This window comes from Heloderma suspectum, chromosome 1 (assembly GCF_057233095.1).
Source record: "Heloderma suspectum isolate Gila_16-S chromosome 1, 16-S_ref, whole genome shotgun sequence".
Classification (NCBI taxonomy): Eukaryota; Metazoa; Chordata; class Lepidosauria; order Squamata; family Helodermatidae; genus Heloderma; species Heloderma suspectum.
This window is the reverse complement of record NC_139458.1, coordinates 210096778-210109504: the sequence shown is the minus strand read 5'-3', so window position 1 is coordinate 210109504 and position 12727 is coordinate 210096778. Positions and strand designations below refer to the sequence as shown.

Genomic DNA, 12727 nt, shown 5'->3' with positions numbered 1-12727 from the left:
GAGGCTCTTAACTGGCAATGCAGCAGGAAGTTTGTATGTTGAGAATTAGTAGCATTTATCTCATCTCCTTTGGGCATGTAGGCTGTTCGGCTCGACTTCATTGCCTCTGTCAGTCTAATAAGAATACAAAAAAGCATTATCCCAAAGGATATTTCCCCTCTTTCCATTAATATGTCCCCACACAGAGAGGCTGGACCAGGCAGGAAATCATACCTGGTTGTCACACAGCTGTCTGTTATTGCTTCACAATGTGTTGCAATGCACTTACTGAGCAAAAGGTAACTATTTTCCCCCACCCTCTTATCGCTACTGTGTTATGGTGATGTACTCAGAGCTGTATAAATAGCAGTTTATCTCCCAGACTTCAAGGCTTCATTTTGTTGTCAGCTTGGCAATCTCATAAAACCATTCTGCAATCATCCAGTTCTACCAGATGTAAGCAGATTTAGTACAAAGAGGTGTACTTCTTGATAATAAAAAAGCAGCGTGTAGACCAAGAAGTTTTTTTTAACTGAAAATCATGAGAGCCAGTGTGGTGTGGTGTGGTGTAGTGGTTAGAGTGCTAGACAGGGACTGGGGAGACCTGGGTTCTAGCTCCTGTTCTCCCATGAAGCTCACTGGGTGACTTTGGGCCAGTCACTGACTCTCAACCCAACCTACCACACAGGATTGTTGTGAGGATAAACTGGAGAGGAGAAGGAACCATGTAAGACACCTTGAGTTCCTTGCAAGAGGACAAAAGGCAGGATATACATAAATGTAACAAATAATATTTGGAGCAAAATCTAGCTGGCACAATCCAACTGAAGTGAAGGGCTATTATGTCCCACTAATTTCAATGGCAGAGTTAAATAAGAACATACGAAGAGCCCTGATGGATCAGACAAGGGTCTATCTACTCCAGCATTCTGTTCACACAGTGGCCAACCAGCTGTTGACCAGGAACCCACAAGCAGGGCACGAGCATAACAGCACCCAAATATTTGCTTATCAGTGTAATCCTGCTTTCAGTGAGACTTTCTCCCAGCTAAATGTGCATAGGATTTCAGTCTAAATCTCACACTGAAGTCAGCAAGACCTAAACCTGCTTAGGTTTGTCTGTAACATGCCCAGCGTAGCATAATACGTAGCAGCACTTTAACTTAACTAAGACGGCAATCGTACAAGAAATCCAAGGGCGCAATCCTATGCATGTCTAGACAGAAAAATGTCTGACAACTCCCAGCATGCCCCAGCAAGCATGGTTGGCTGGAGCATGCTGGGAATTGTAGGCCTTTTTTCTGTCTAAACATGTATAGGATTGCACCTGAAGATAGCTACCTTGGATCCAGCTGGTTTTCTAAGTATCAAGCCTTCATTTGGCTTTGGATATGCAAGGATATGCAAGGCCAACACTTTAGAAAGACTTGCTGCACCATTCAGACGCCATTGCCTCCCCTCATCTCGCATCCCGTCACGGTGCTGCCTGAAGCAGGTCGCTTTACCCAGCTTCATGGCAGGATTGGACATGTAGTTACCCTTTTCTTCTGCAAGCTTTTGATCTAGTTTTTGTGATGGCTGTGTGCTCCCCACTCAGTTGCTACCACACAGCAATTTAGAAATTAAAAGCCAAGCAGGAACACAGGTATGTCTATCCTGAGCTAGCATGGGCATGTGTCCTACTTTAGACAGTCCTCTATTTGAAGGGTGGTCCAGTCCATCCAGTTTAAAGATAAAGAACCCTCTGAAGGGAGAGATGGGCCTTGAAGTTGCCCATCAGCAGTTAGTACCTGAACAGCAGACTGAGCAGGCGCACAAGTCACCTGGTCATAATCTCCCACCATGGTCAGATGCATTGTAAGTCTACTTAATTATTTCTAAACTTGCATCCATACATATAAATCAGCACATGCAATTTTTATGCAAAACAATGCCATCTTATTCTTGCTGATGCATGCCCTCTTTTCTGACGATGCATCAGTAGCTAAGGCTCTCACTCACACATGCAGCCTTAAAATCTTTTACAGAATGGATCCCATTCTTTTTGCTAATCAAGTGATCTATAGTAGAAACATCCCTAGAACTAGAATATAGTCACTGCCCCGCTGTGCTGAGAGGAATCATAGAATAGTCATAGAATAGTTACCTTGCCAACAAAGGTTCGTATAATCAAAGCTATGGTTTTCCCAGTAGCAACGTATGGCTGTGAGAGCTGGACTGTAAGGAAGGCTGAGCGCTGAAGAATCAATGCTTTCGAACTGTGGTGCTGGAGAAGACTCTTACGAGTCCCCTGGACTGCAAGGAGGTCAAATCAGTCCATCCTAAAGGAAATCAACCCTGAGTGCTCATTGGAAGGACAGATACTGAAGCTGAAGCTCAAATACTTTGGCCACCTAACGTGAAAAGTCACTGGAAAAGACCCTGATGCTGGGAAAGATTGAAGGCAAAAGGAGAAGGGGACGGCAGAGGATGAGATAGCTAGATAGCATCACCGATGCAATGAACATGGACTTGAGCACACTCTGGGAGAGAGCAGAGGACAGGAAGGCCTGGCGTGCTATGGTCCATGGGGTCACGAAGAGTCGGACACGACTGAACGACTGAACAACAACGAAGTAGGGTTTGAAGGGGAGATTGGATAATTATAGTATACCAGATGCTCTGCTCCATAGAGTACTTCACATAGTGGTTAATTCAGCACATGGATGTGCTAGATGTGACGTATTAAAATGTATGGAAATTGCTAACCTAGCAGGAAAGGTCATGCTAACCAGGCACATGTCATTCTGGGAAACAAGGGGATAACTGCATTTTATTAAATAACCTAGCACCTTCTGCACCGCCTCGTGCTTACCATGATTACACTCTGTACCTCTTTACTTCCAGAGGTCCCTTTTTGTTCTGGACACTCTGCTTTAAAATGAACTTTTTGGCCACAACCACAGGCAATTCATTTCCCTCCAGTAAGAGGTTTCAAGCTTTGTGGTGAGGTAAGTGAGGTGCTAGTTTTTCACCAGGATAAAAACGAACAGCCCGCCCGTCTTCCTTTACCCTGTAACCAAATTTCTTACTGCTCTCAAATCATGAAGTTCTACCACCATACCCTTCATAATTGAGAATCAGCTGGACTGCAATGCCTGTGGTCTGCATCAGGGTTTTTGGTGCCCTGTCTTTTACTTTGACCTTTATTTCCATAGGGATCAGAAAGTAAAATTGATCCAGAACCATTTCTGCAAAGTATCTGCCTTGGACCCCTTAAGCCATTTTTACAACAGATTTTCCAGGTGAACCTGTTTAAAATCTTTCCTAAAGTATTCAGGTCCCAACTGATAACTTTTATAAACCATTTCCTTAAATGCAGTATAAGACCCATCACCATCATCAGGCATGCTGTTAAAAACTTCAGCCAATTCCCCTCTGATTAAACTATGAAGATATGTCATGAAGTCCCCCTCCTGAATTCCCATTCTTGGCTGCCTTCTCAAAGGCTGACAAGCGCTGCTGCAGATCCTGTCCTGGTACGAAGGATGTGAAGTCCTTTGGGGTTACTCTGCTGGGCTGCTGCTGAAGTGGGCTACCTTGCTGCTCCAACTCCAAGCTCAAGCACTTTTCGAGCTGTAGCCACCTTTCTTCAAGACATTTTTGCTCCTTAATTGCTCAGCCTCACATTGATGCTGAGCCTCCAAGCTGCATATACCTTTCCTCCAGCGGCCTGTTTGACATGATCCTCAAACTCCAATGGTGAGCACCTTGCTTCTCTCTCCACCTGCATATACTTTTCCTCCAGCTGGATTGCTAAATAACTTCACAAGGAAGCTTTTTTTGAATGCCCCTCACATTCACAAAATTAAATCAACATAATTACAGGTAATCTGAAAGAAATGGATACACACACACACACACACACACACACACATAAAAGTAGTATTTTTATTCAGATGTAAAGCCTTGCAGGAAGGAAACCCTGCCACTGAAAAGTTATTTACTGATTTCAAAACTTTTATATACTGCTTTTCAGGTATAAGTCAGGATCCAAAAGGAGCTTATAGTAATATTAACACAAAACTTTCAACTAAAAAAAAAAAGTTACTAACAGGGCAGTGGCTAAACTAAAGAACTGAACATTTTAAAAAAGGTCCCAAGGAAAGTATATGGAATTCCTCAGAGGAAATGTCTCAGGAAACACAAATGTCATGCAAGCCATCCAAGGAGACAGTGCTTTCCTCTTCTTAATCTTCATCTTCTGGCTCCACTTTAATTTTCTTCTTCTTTTTCTTCTTCTTCTTCTCTGTACTCTGAAAATAATAAGTATTGCTACACTGAACTCATAATGGTACATGAAATACACAGAGTTAGTCATTAACATTTTTCTTTAAAGCAAATCAAAGGGTTCTTCCCTTTAGGGGAGATACGAAGGAGAATGCATGGTCCTATTCTACTTCTATTTGCTAATCTCTTTCGACAGAGAAGCTCTGAGAATGGCAGAAATCCATGGTTACCATCAATATAACCCTAATGAAATGAGTCAACAGAACTCAGCAACAGAAAGCTTTCATCTCTTAAGCATCCCAACGGAACAAAGTCATTCTTCCTCAATTTATGCAGAGGCTATCAGCCTTAAGAAAGGCAGGCTACTCTGGCATTTTTGAGGGGGAGTTTAAATGGAGACAAACAGCTTACGCATCAAACACTTCAGCATGAACTGTACTCATTCGTGCAAGCCGTCAGAGTTTCCTTTTCATAAATTAGAACATGGCCTCCTCTGAACTGTGCAGCTGGACCATTGCTACCCTACTCTGAGAGTGCACGCAAGCCATTCTGTTTGGCTCATGACTCACAAGGGACTGAGGAGATAATTTCTCCCCTGGCTGCCGCTTTCAATTCATCATGACCCTGAAAGGATTCTAAGAAATGGAAAGCTGAGGGTTGTGAAAGAGACATGGCTAAAATACATATGGAGGTAGTTGTTTTCTGGTGAGGATGGAATCAATCGAATGCCATCAAATACCTATTTTAAAAGAGTACTCTTTCCTCTCTCTCTCTCTCTCTCTCTCTCTGCCATCCCAGATTCTGCAGGGCCTTTGTTTTGTCTGGGGGGCTGCTAGTCTGCCCACTCCTGTGATTCAAAATGCATGGATTTCTAGTCCATCTACATTTATCCAGATCTCCAGCTGCACTTGACATTTCAACAGACAAAACGATTTAGGGCAGAAAATGGATACAAAGGCATGGATAATTTTTACGCTCCCAAACTGGTGTGTACATAAACAGCGAAGGTGACCCCCCTGAAAGACTAAGCCTGAAAGGGGGGTTACCTGCTGAAAGGGACTAATTCTGTGGTGTCTTACCTCCACTGCTGAGCTAGTTGAGGGGTCTTCTTCCTCTTCTTCTACCCAAACAGCCTCTTCTTGGGCTTTCTGTTTTTTCTCCTTTTTCTTCTTCTTCTTCTTGACATGTTCACCGTCTTCTTGCTCCTCCTCCTCCTCCTCTTCTTCTATGGAGAAAAACAATATGAAGACTATGGTTGTTATCCCTCAAAAGCACCCAGGAAAAGCTTTTGAACCGCAGTGCCATACAAGCTACAAAGCAAGAAAAAAATGCCAGTTCTTCAAACTGAAGAAGTCTATGAGGAACATTTCAAGTATAATGTGGAGTTCTCCTGCAATCTTTTGGGCTATACTGCACCATCCTATGGCATACATTCACCCACCTGTCGTTTTTGTAGATGATATCCTTGTGCTTTGGATGAAAAAGACACAACCTCAGCTCTTTTGGCCCACTGCACCCACCCTGAGGAGTCTGGGCAAAGAATGGTACTTTTAATACCAAGAATAACAAACTACAAAACCCAGCTAAAAAGGATGTTAGGACTAGCCAGCAAGAGCTACATCCAAATAAGAAAGCGTTATGGCCAAGGTCTGGACTTCGGCAGCTCACCAAAGAAGAGAGAATTGTGAACGCTTCTATGTTTATTGTATAGACTGTTGCTGTGGAGGTGAGGAGTACAGTGACAGGGGTATTCACTGCTCATTCAGACATTAGGCATTTTTAAGGTGTAGGAGCTCAGGGTCTTCCTTGGCATGTCCATTCTAGATATGTGGATATCTGGAGTGACCCCATGCAAAGCAAGACGAAGTTCCTGTATCTTAAGAGTTCTTTAAAAGAGGGGATATGGCAGCTGCAGCAAGAGTGAGGAAGGCAGCAGCAGCTGCTGAATTTTCTTCTCCACAGTTAAGTGCCAGGAGCCCTGACCTCCTTCTCCTCTAGTAACACATACTGGTTCTGAGCTACATGTTTTATTTATTTCATTTATTTGACTTCTTATACTTTAAAACCAGCCAATAAGTCATGTTCTCTGGGCGGTCAACTTTACAATATGTTAAAAACTTAAAATACAAACAAAACAATGAACAAAAACAGCACATAATCAAACCAAGATAAAATCAGCAGCGAAGACTAAAAACACTCCCAACACAGAAAACCAAAGTAAAACTAACAGCAATAGAAGTACAGTGATCTACAAGCACTAAAAACAATTCCTAGAATGCATGAGAGAATAAAAGGGTCTTCACCTGGTGTCCAAAAGACTATAATGTAGGTGCCAGGTGAGCCTCTCTGGGGAAGGCATTCCACAGACTGCATGCCACCAATGAAAAGGCCCTCTGCTTGGTAATCACCCACTTTGCCTCATTTGGAGGGGGTACCTTATATGAGAGCCTCAGATGATGAACTTAATGTCTGAGTAGATAAACATGGGAGGAGACGTTCCTTCAGATCACCTGGCCTCAATCCCTTTAGGGCTGTAAAAGGTTAAAACCAGCAAATACATCATACCTAGAAGCCAACCACAAATCAACACAGTCCCCTGTGGTGTTGCTACAGGGAACCTTCGCTGCCCCAAGCCTTGGGAACCGCCAGGCTTCCTACAAGGAACATATCTGCAGTCTTCAAGTACACATCTGCAATAGTCACATCAATCTCATTCCATCCCCAATAAGCTGTGCTATCTAAGAGAATAACCTCAGGGTGCCAAATCTGCCCCCCCCCCAATCTGGCCCTCTGGGGTTCTCCAGATGGCCACAGCCCATTCCCCATGTTACCAGGTGGTTCTCGCTTTCCCTGTATCCCTCAGTCGTTTGGTGATTCCCCGGCTTTTGTGCAGGTTTTTCCACCCATTCTAAATGGTTGAAATGCCCCTCCTGAGGCCTAGTTATTGGCAGGAAGAAGTGTAAGCTAAAATATGGCTGGTATTTAGGCCCCGCCCTCCTTTGCCTTCAGCCCTGCCCACCACTGGAATGCAGCCCCAGAGAGCTTCTCCAAAATGGAATTCAGCCCTGGGTTGAAAGAGGTCCCCCCCCCTGCCCCTTGTAACAGAACATGATTTCAGCAAACAGGCAAGAAGAGTTTGTTATCCTGAGGAAACAGTCCTGCTGTTGCAACACAAGCTAGCTGTGTTCCCCTGCATGGGAGCCTATCACAAGTTATGATGGGACAACATTTCAGCTACATTTCATGGCCCCTGACGCTTCAGAGCTGGCAGTAGGGGGGCCTTCACGAAGCCTGGAAAGCGCTTGTTCCCAGCAGAGTTTGTCACAACACTTTCATGGCTAGGACAAAATGAGGATGGAGGCTTCAGGGAAGCCATCTCGTTTGCCTACATCTGGAGCCAGCAAACATGACGGTGTGGAAGGACTTATTTCCAAATTATTGTCATTGACAAATGAAACCAATAGCATCTTTACTGCATGCAGTGCAGGACTCAAAGGGGTCTCTTGCCATTTCATATTCAGTACCAAGCCAAGCCCTGTATTTCAACCACCAAGAACAACTAAACTGAATGTGCCTCTGTTTCTTTCAGCACCATAAGCCAACCCCCCCCAAACATTCCTCAACAGAGATTTCAGAGTTCCACTCGAAAACCACAAATTTGCAATAGAAGCAAACCATGTATACTTACTTAATGCTAGGGTTGTGCACACAGAACAATTCTGTGGAAGCAGCACAGGATGTGGTACTGGCCACACGATTAAGCTCCCCCTCCCCAAATCCCAGCTTTTGATAAAGAAATCATGTTTCTAGCCCTCATGGCTGCACAAATGTACTTGGAAGTTTACATGCAACATCTGGGGAAGTCTCAGAAGTCAAACCAGTGGCTGGATAAGATATCTAGTGTCTGGGGGGCAGGGGGTTAGGTGTGCTTCAGGGCTCCTTTACCCTCCTCCTCATGACTAACATCACCAGCACGTTATGCAAAGGGAAAAAAATAAGCAAAACAACCAAAACGTGCACACTTGAAAAGGTGGTAAAATTCAGATTTCACTAGTGCAGAATGTAGATAGCCTGGGCTCACAATTTCTTTCTTTTTTTTAGCATAGGCTAACGCAAGCCATGGTGAGCTTTGTGTTTCTCTTAAGAGATCAAAATTTCTCATCACTTTTTATGATGTAGAACCTAACCAAGATTTTAAAATAAACTGACAATGTATATCCGCAACATGGATATGTTTGCTGGACTGCAGAGTGAAACCTATCTGGCAAGCTCAGCTAGAAATAAAGATGCAGAAGACCAACTACTGTGAATTTTATCCTGATGCAAACCAGGAAAAAAAAAACAGGGTTGTATCCAACGGTCCCCCCATCCGGTTGACAGAAGAGTCTTTGATGCAGCCAAGGCTTCTGTCACTGGGATGGAGAAGGCAGTGATTTTCACCAATCCCCCCCTTCAGCCGCCAAGCCACTTCCCACACTATCACAAGAGTTCTCCAATCTTCTGGAGCAGATTTAGGCATGAGTGGAGGTGGTGGTTGCTGCATAGGTAAGGGGGGATTGGTAAAAAGAGACTCCCTCCCCATTTTGCTGACAGAAGCCTCTGCCCAATCAAGGGGTATTCCGTCAGCAGAGGGACAGCACTAGATACAACCCAGGATGCAGCAGTAAGTACTGGATGTTTAGCAGGAAAACAGGGTAATGAGTTTCTGTTATTGAGGTTTTAAAGAGGAATGGGGAACCTAAATACTCACTGAAAGCACCTGGGAGATTTATCCTGTCACCCGCAATATAAGGAAAGTGTAGTGGAAAGCGCTCAAGCTTGTCCGATAGAAGAGAGTAGAATAATTTTAGATTAGTTGGACCACAAGGACTCTGGAAGCCAATCATACAACTTCAGCTCCCAGATGCACCAGCAACTAACCTTTGATTTCTACTACTTTAGCCTTCTTTGCTTTTATCGGAAGCACCGTCTCTTGTTCTTCCAGTATTTTTCGCTTTCTTGGGATCAGAGGCAGTGTAGACTCCCCAGAAGGGTCATATGTCTTCACTTCACTGGAATGGCAAAAACGAGTTCTTAGAAGTTGTAAACGTGTCAGGCAAGAGCACTGTTTTGAATCAGGGTGCGGAACCTCTTCCAGCCCAAGGGCTGAATCCCATTTCAGTGACGCTCTCAGGGGCCACATCCCAGTGAAGGGTGGGGCTGAAGGCAAAGGGGGAAGGGCTAAAGACGAAAGGGGCGGGGCCAAATATAGACAACACACCAGCATATTGTAGCCTACCAGTTACTCCGCCTTCGGAGAGGCACTTCAACTTTTAGAAGGGGGGGGGGAACTGCACAAAAGCCAGGAAGCCACCAAACGACTAGTTGGCTGGGAGAAAGCGGGTGGGGCCAGGGAGAGGTGGTGTGATCACCTGGGGAACAACAATGGGCTGGATCTGGCCCCCAGGCCTAAGGTTCCCCACCCCTGTTTTAGACGGGTGGGCACTGAAGTTCACACTGATTTCCCACCCCAAATGTCCTTAAAGATACTCTCCTTCAACATTTCTAGAACGCTGACAGCTTAGCACAGAAGCAATGCAGTCTCTCCCAAGGGTGCTCTTACACTACATGAGACAGGTAGCAACAGCCTTCTGCAACCTGGGGCCCTCCAGATGTGTTGGACTACAACTCCCAGAATCCCCAGCTGGGGGATTCCGGGAGTTGTAGTCCAACACATCTGGAGGGCCCCAGGTTGCGGAAAGCTTGGTAGAAGGATGGAGAGAAGAAGATGCCAAGGACTGATGCCCCAATTCAGGAGTAATATATACCCCAGGAGAGCTTCCGAGCTCATTTTCACTTAAAGCTCATTGGCTTGCAAATCCATTTCCAAATTCATCCTTTTTAAAATTTACTAACTTTCGCCAAGCCTCATTGTTTCATATTAAGAACAGAAGGGCAGCCCACAGCTGGATTGGACCAAACACTCAATCTAGTCTACCGTTCCATTTGCCACATCAGCCAGATGCTTTTGGGAAGGCCATAAACTGAACAGGAGGCCAACTGTACCTCCTCTGTTTGTCCTCAGCATCTGGCAGTCAAAGAGGTACTGCCTCTGAAGACAGATCTCCAATAGTTTCACAGAGCTCGTGCAAAACTATTCCAGACCAGCAGTCAGTTCACACAGGTGGTTTCCTCTCTGTGTGAGCAGCTGCTGTGCCACAATTAACTAGGGAACGACTAGCATGAATGGCAGTATCCACTAAGATCCCAGGGATCACAGTGGGTAGGAAAAGTGCTGCTGCAATTGTGCGAATGGGTTGCTGGCTATATCTGCGTGCACCCTGGTTCACGCCAGCATTTCCTCATGGGATCAGAGTGTGGTAGCAGCTCAGACATAGAGGGAATTGTCCTGGGTGAACTTCCCCCTAAATGTTATTAGGGAAGAATGGTAGATCCATGGGCTGTGGTCTGGAATCCAAAGTTAAACGTATAACAAGAAAACATGCAGGACCAAACACAAGTGGGCATGTTTGGAATCTGGTGTTGTGGACACTCTCACAAAATGGCTGCCATGGGGGCTTGCCCAATTCATAAAATGGCTGCCATGGTGGGCATGGCCAATCACAAATGCTCATTTCCCAAAAGACAAAATGGTGAGACTAAAAGAAAAGTAACTTGCCAAAGAACCTAAGTACAAAACAGAGGGGGCCTGAGTTCCAAAACGCAAAGCCGTCCTTTTGAACCCAAATAAAGATGGTGCTGGAGGGCAATAGACTTAAACTCATTTTGACTGGCACTGAGTGAAACATCACTGAAGTCCTCAGTCTACCATATAAAACACAGGAACACCATGGCACAATTGTTCTAGCAGGATATCAACAACCTTTGACACAAAATATTGTCTTATCTACATCCAGCCAGTCAGTTCCACAAATACATTAAAAGCAAGCATGCTAAGTGGCACTCAGAATATTTCTACTGGTCCAAATGACAGACATTTGAGTACAGCAAACGTAAAACCTAAGCACTTGAGCAGGAAAAATTAAAAACAACAAGAACTATACATAGGCCAAGTGAACACACAGTTACCCACCTCTTATGCTGATATTTGTCTGCCCTGGCCATGGCTTTTCCTGTGCCACTTACTCGTCTTATCTGAGGGGAGAAAAAGTCACAGTTATGAAAAACAAATGACTCACAATAGTTACAATAAAAATGGTCACAAGCAACACAGCCCTTGAAAAGGATTCAAACTGAATATGGGGTACTGGGAAGAAAAAAAATACACACAAATAAACTTGAAGGATCTCCTCCTAATGACAGGGTAATAATGTGCTCTCCACTTGCAGGGATGAGGAAATAAATGCTGGTTAAACCAGCCTTCCCCAACCTGGTGGCTTCCAGATGGTTTGGACCACAAGTTCCAGCATTCCAGACCTGGGGCTGAGGGGAGCTGAAGTCCAAACCATCTGGAGGGCACTGACTGGGTTAAACTATTCAGGTTCACTTATCTTGAAGTCATGATGGCAACGCCTTTCAGATTGTTTGGCCTTTCGCAGCAATTGCTATGGGAGGCCAGTTCTGTATCCCAGAAGAAAAATAATAAGGCCACTAGGCTCTAGAGACAGCGTGGCTGAGGATTGAGCAAGCTGGAATTCAACCAGGCAACAGCAGCTGCCTGGTATATGAATACTTCCATATTATACAATATGAACCAAAGTTCACCAGCTTCCTGTTTGATGTTTCAACGGTTCAGCACCCCCTCCCTTTAAAGCTGTAAAGCCACAACCAAAGTCACCAGACCTAAAAAGGGATACTGTAGAGCTGGAAAAAGGGCAGAAAGGGGCAACTAAAATGATCAAGGGGTTGGAGCATCTCCCCTATGAGGGAAGGTTACAACAGCTGGGCTTGTTTAGCTTGGAAAAAAGGAGGGTAAGGGGAGACACGATAGAGGCCTACAAAATTATGCATGGTGTGGAGAATGTGAATAGGGAGACCTTTTTCTCCCTCCCTCAAAATACTAGAATCCAGTGGGGTCATCCCATGAAGCTGACTGGTGGGAGATTCAGGACAGATAAAAGGAAGTCCTTCTTCAAGTAGCGCATAGTTAAACTATGGAAATTCCTGGAGAAGACTACCAATGGCTGCTAGTACTAATGGCTATGTGCTACCTCCAGTATCAGAGGTAGTATACTTATGTACACCAGTTGCTGGGAACATGGGCAGGAGGGTGCCATTGCGCTCGTGCCCTGCTTGTGGGCTCCCAGTCGGCAGCTGGTTGGCCACTGTGTAAACAGAATGCTGGACTGGATGGAATCTTGGTCTGATCCAGCATGGCTCTTATGTTCTTAATTACCACGTTAAAGTACACCTTGGACCACCTCTTCAAGGTGTACTAAGTCCCTCTTCGCTTCCTCCTCCACATAGCAATCTTTCCCATACACTCTCAGTACCCCGAAGTTTCTCTTGCACCTCATCCTACCAGAGGCCATTCCACAGC

General features: G+C 44.8%; 1 protein-coding gene across 2 annotated transcripts in view; it reads right to left on the bottom strand.

The window, feature by feature from the left end:
* Positions 1–3887: 3887 nt before the first annotated feature.
* Positions 3888–12727, bottom strand: part of NOP58 (NOP58 ribonucleoprotein) — a 30748-nt gene continuing 21908 nt past the window's right edge. The window contains exons 12-15 of one of the 2 annotated variants that reach the window (XM_084818062.1): positions 11321–11382; positions 9169–9299; positions 5328–5473; positions 3888–4274 (exon numbers count right to left, since the gene is read on the bottom strand). In XM_084818062.1, coding sequence (XP_084674188.1) covers positions 4209–4274; positions 5328–5473; positions 9169–9299; positions 11321–11382 — 405 coding nt within the window. In that variant the 3' untranslated portion in view covers positions 3888–4208. The remainder of the gene's footprint in view (positions 4275–5327; positions 5474–9168; positions 9300–11320; positions 11383–12727) is intronic. The other variant, XM_084818072.1, reaches the window with a different exon arrangement.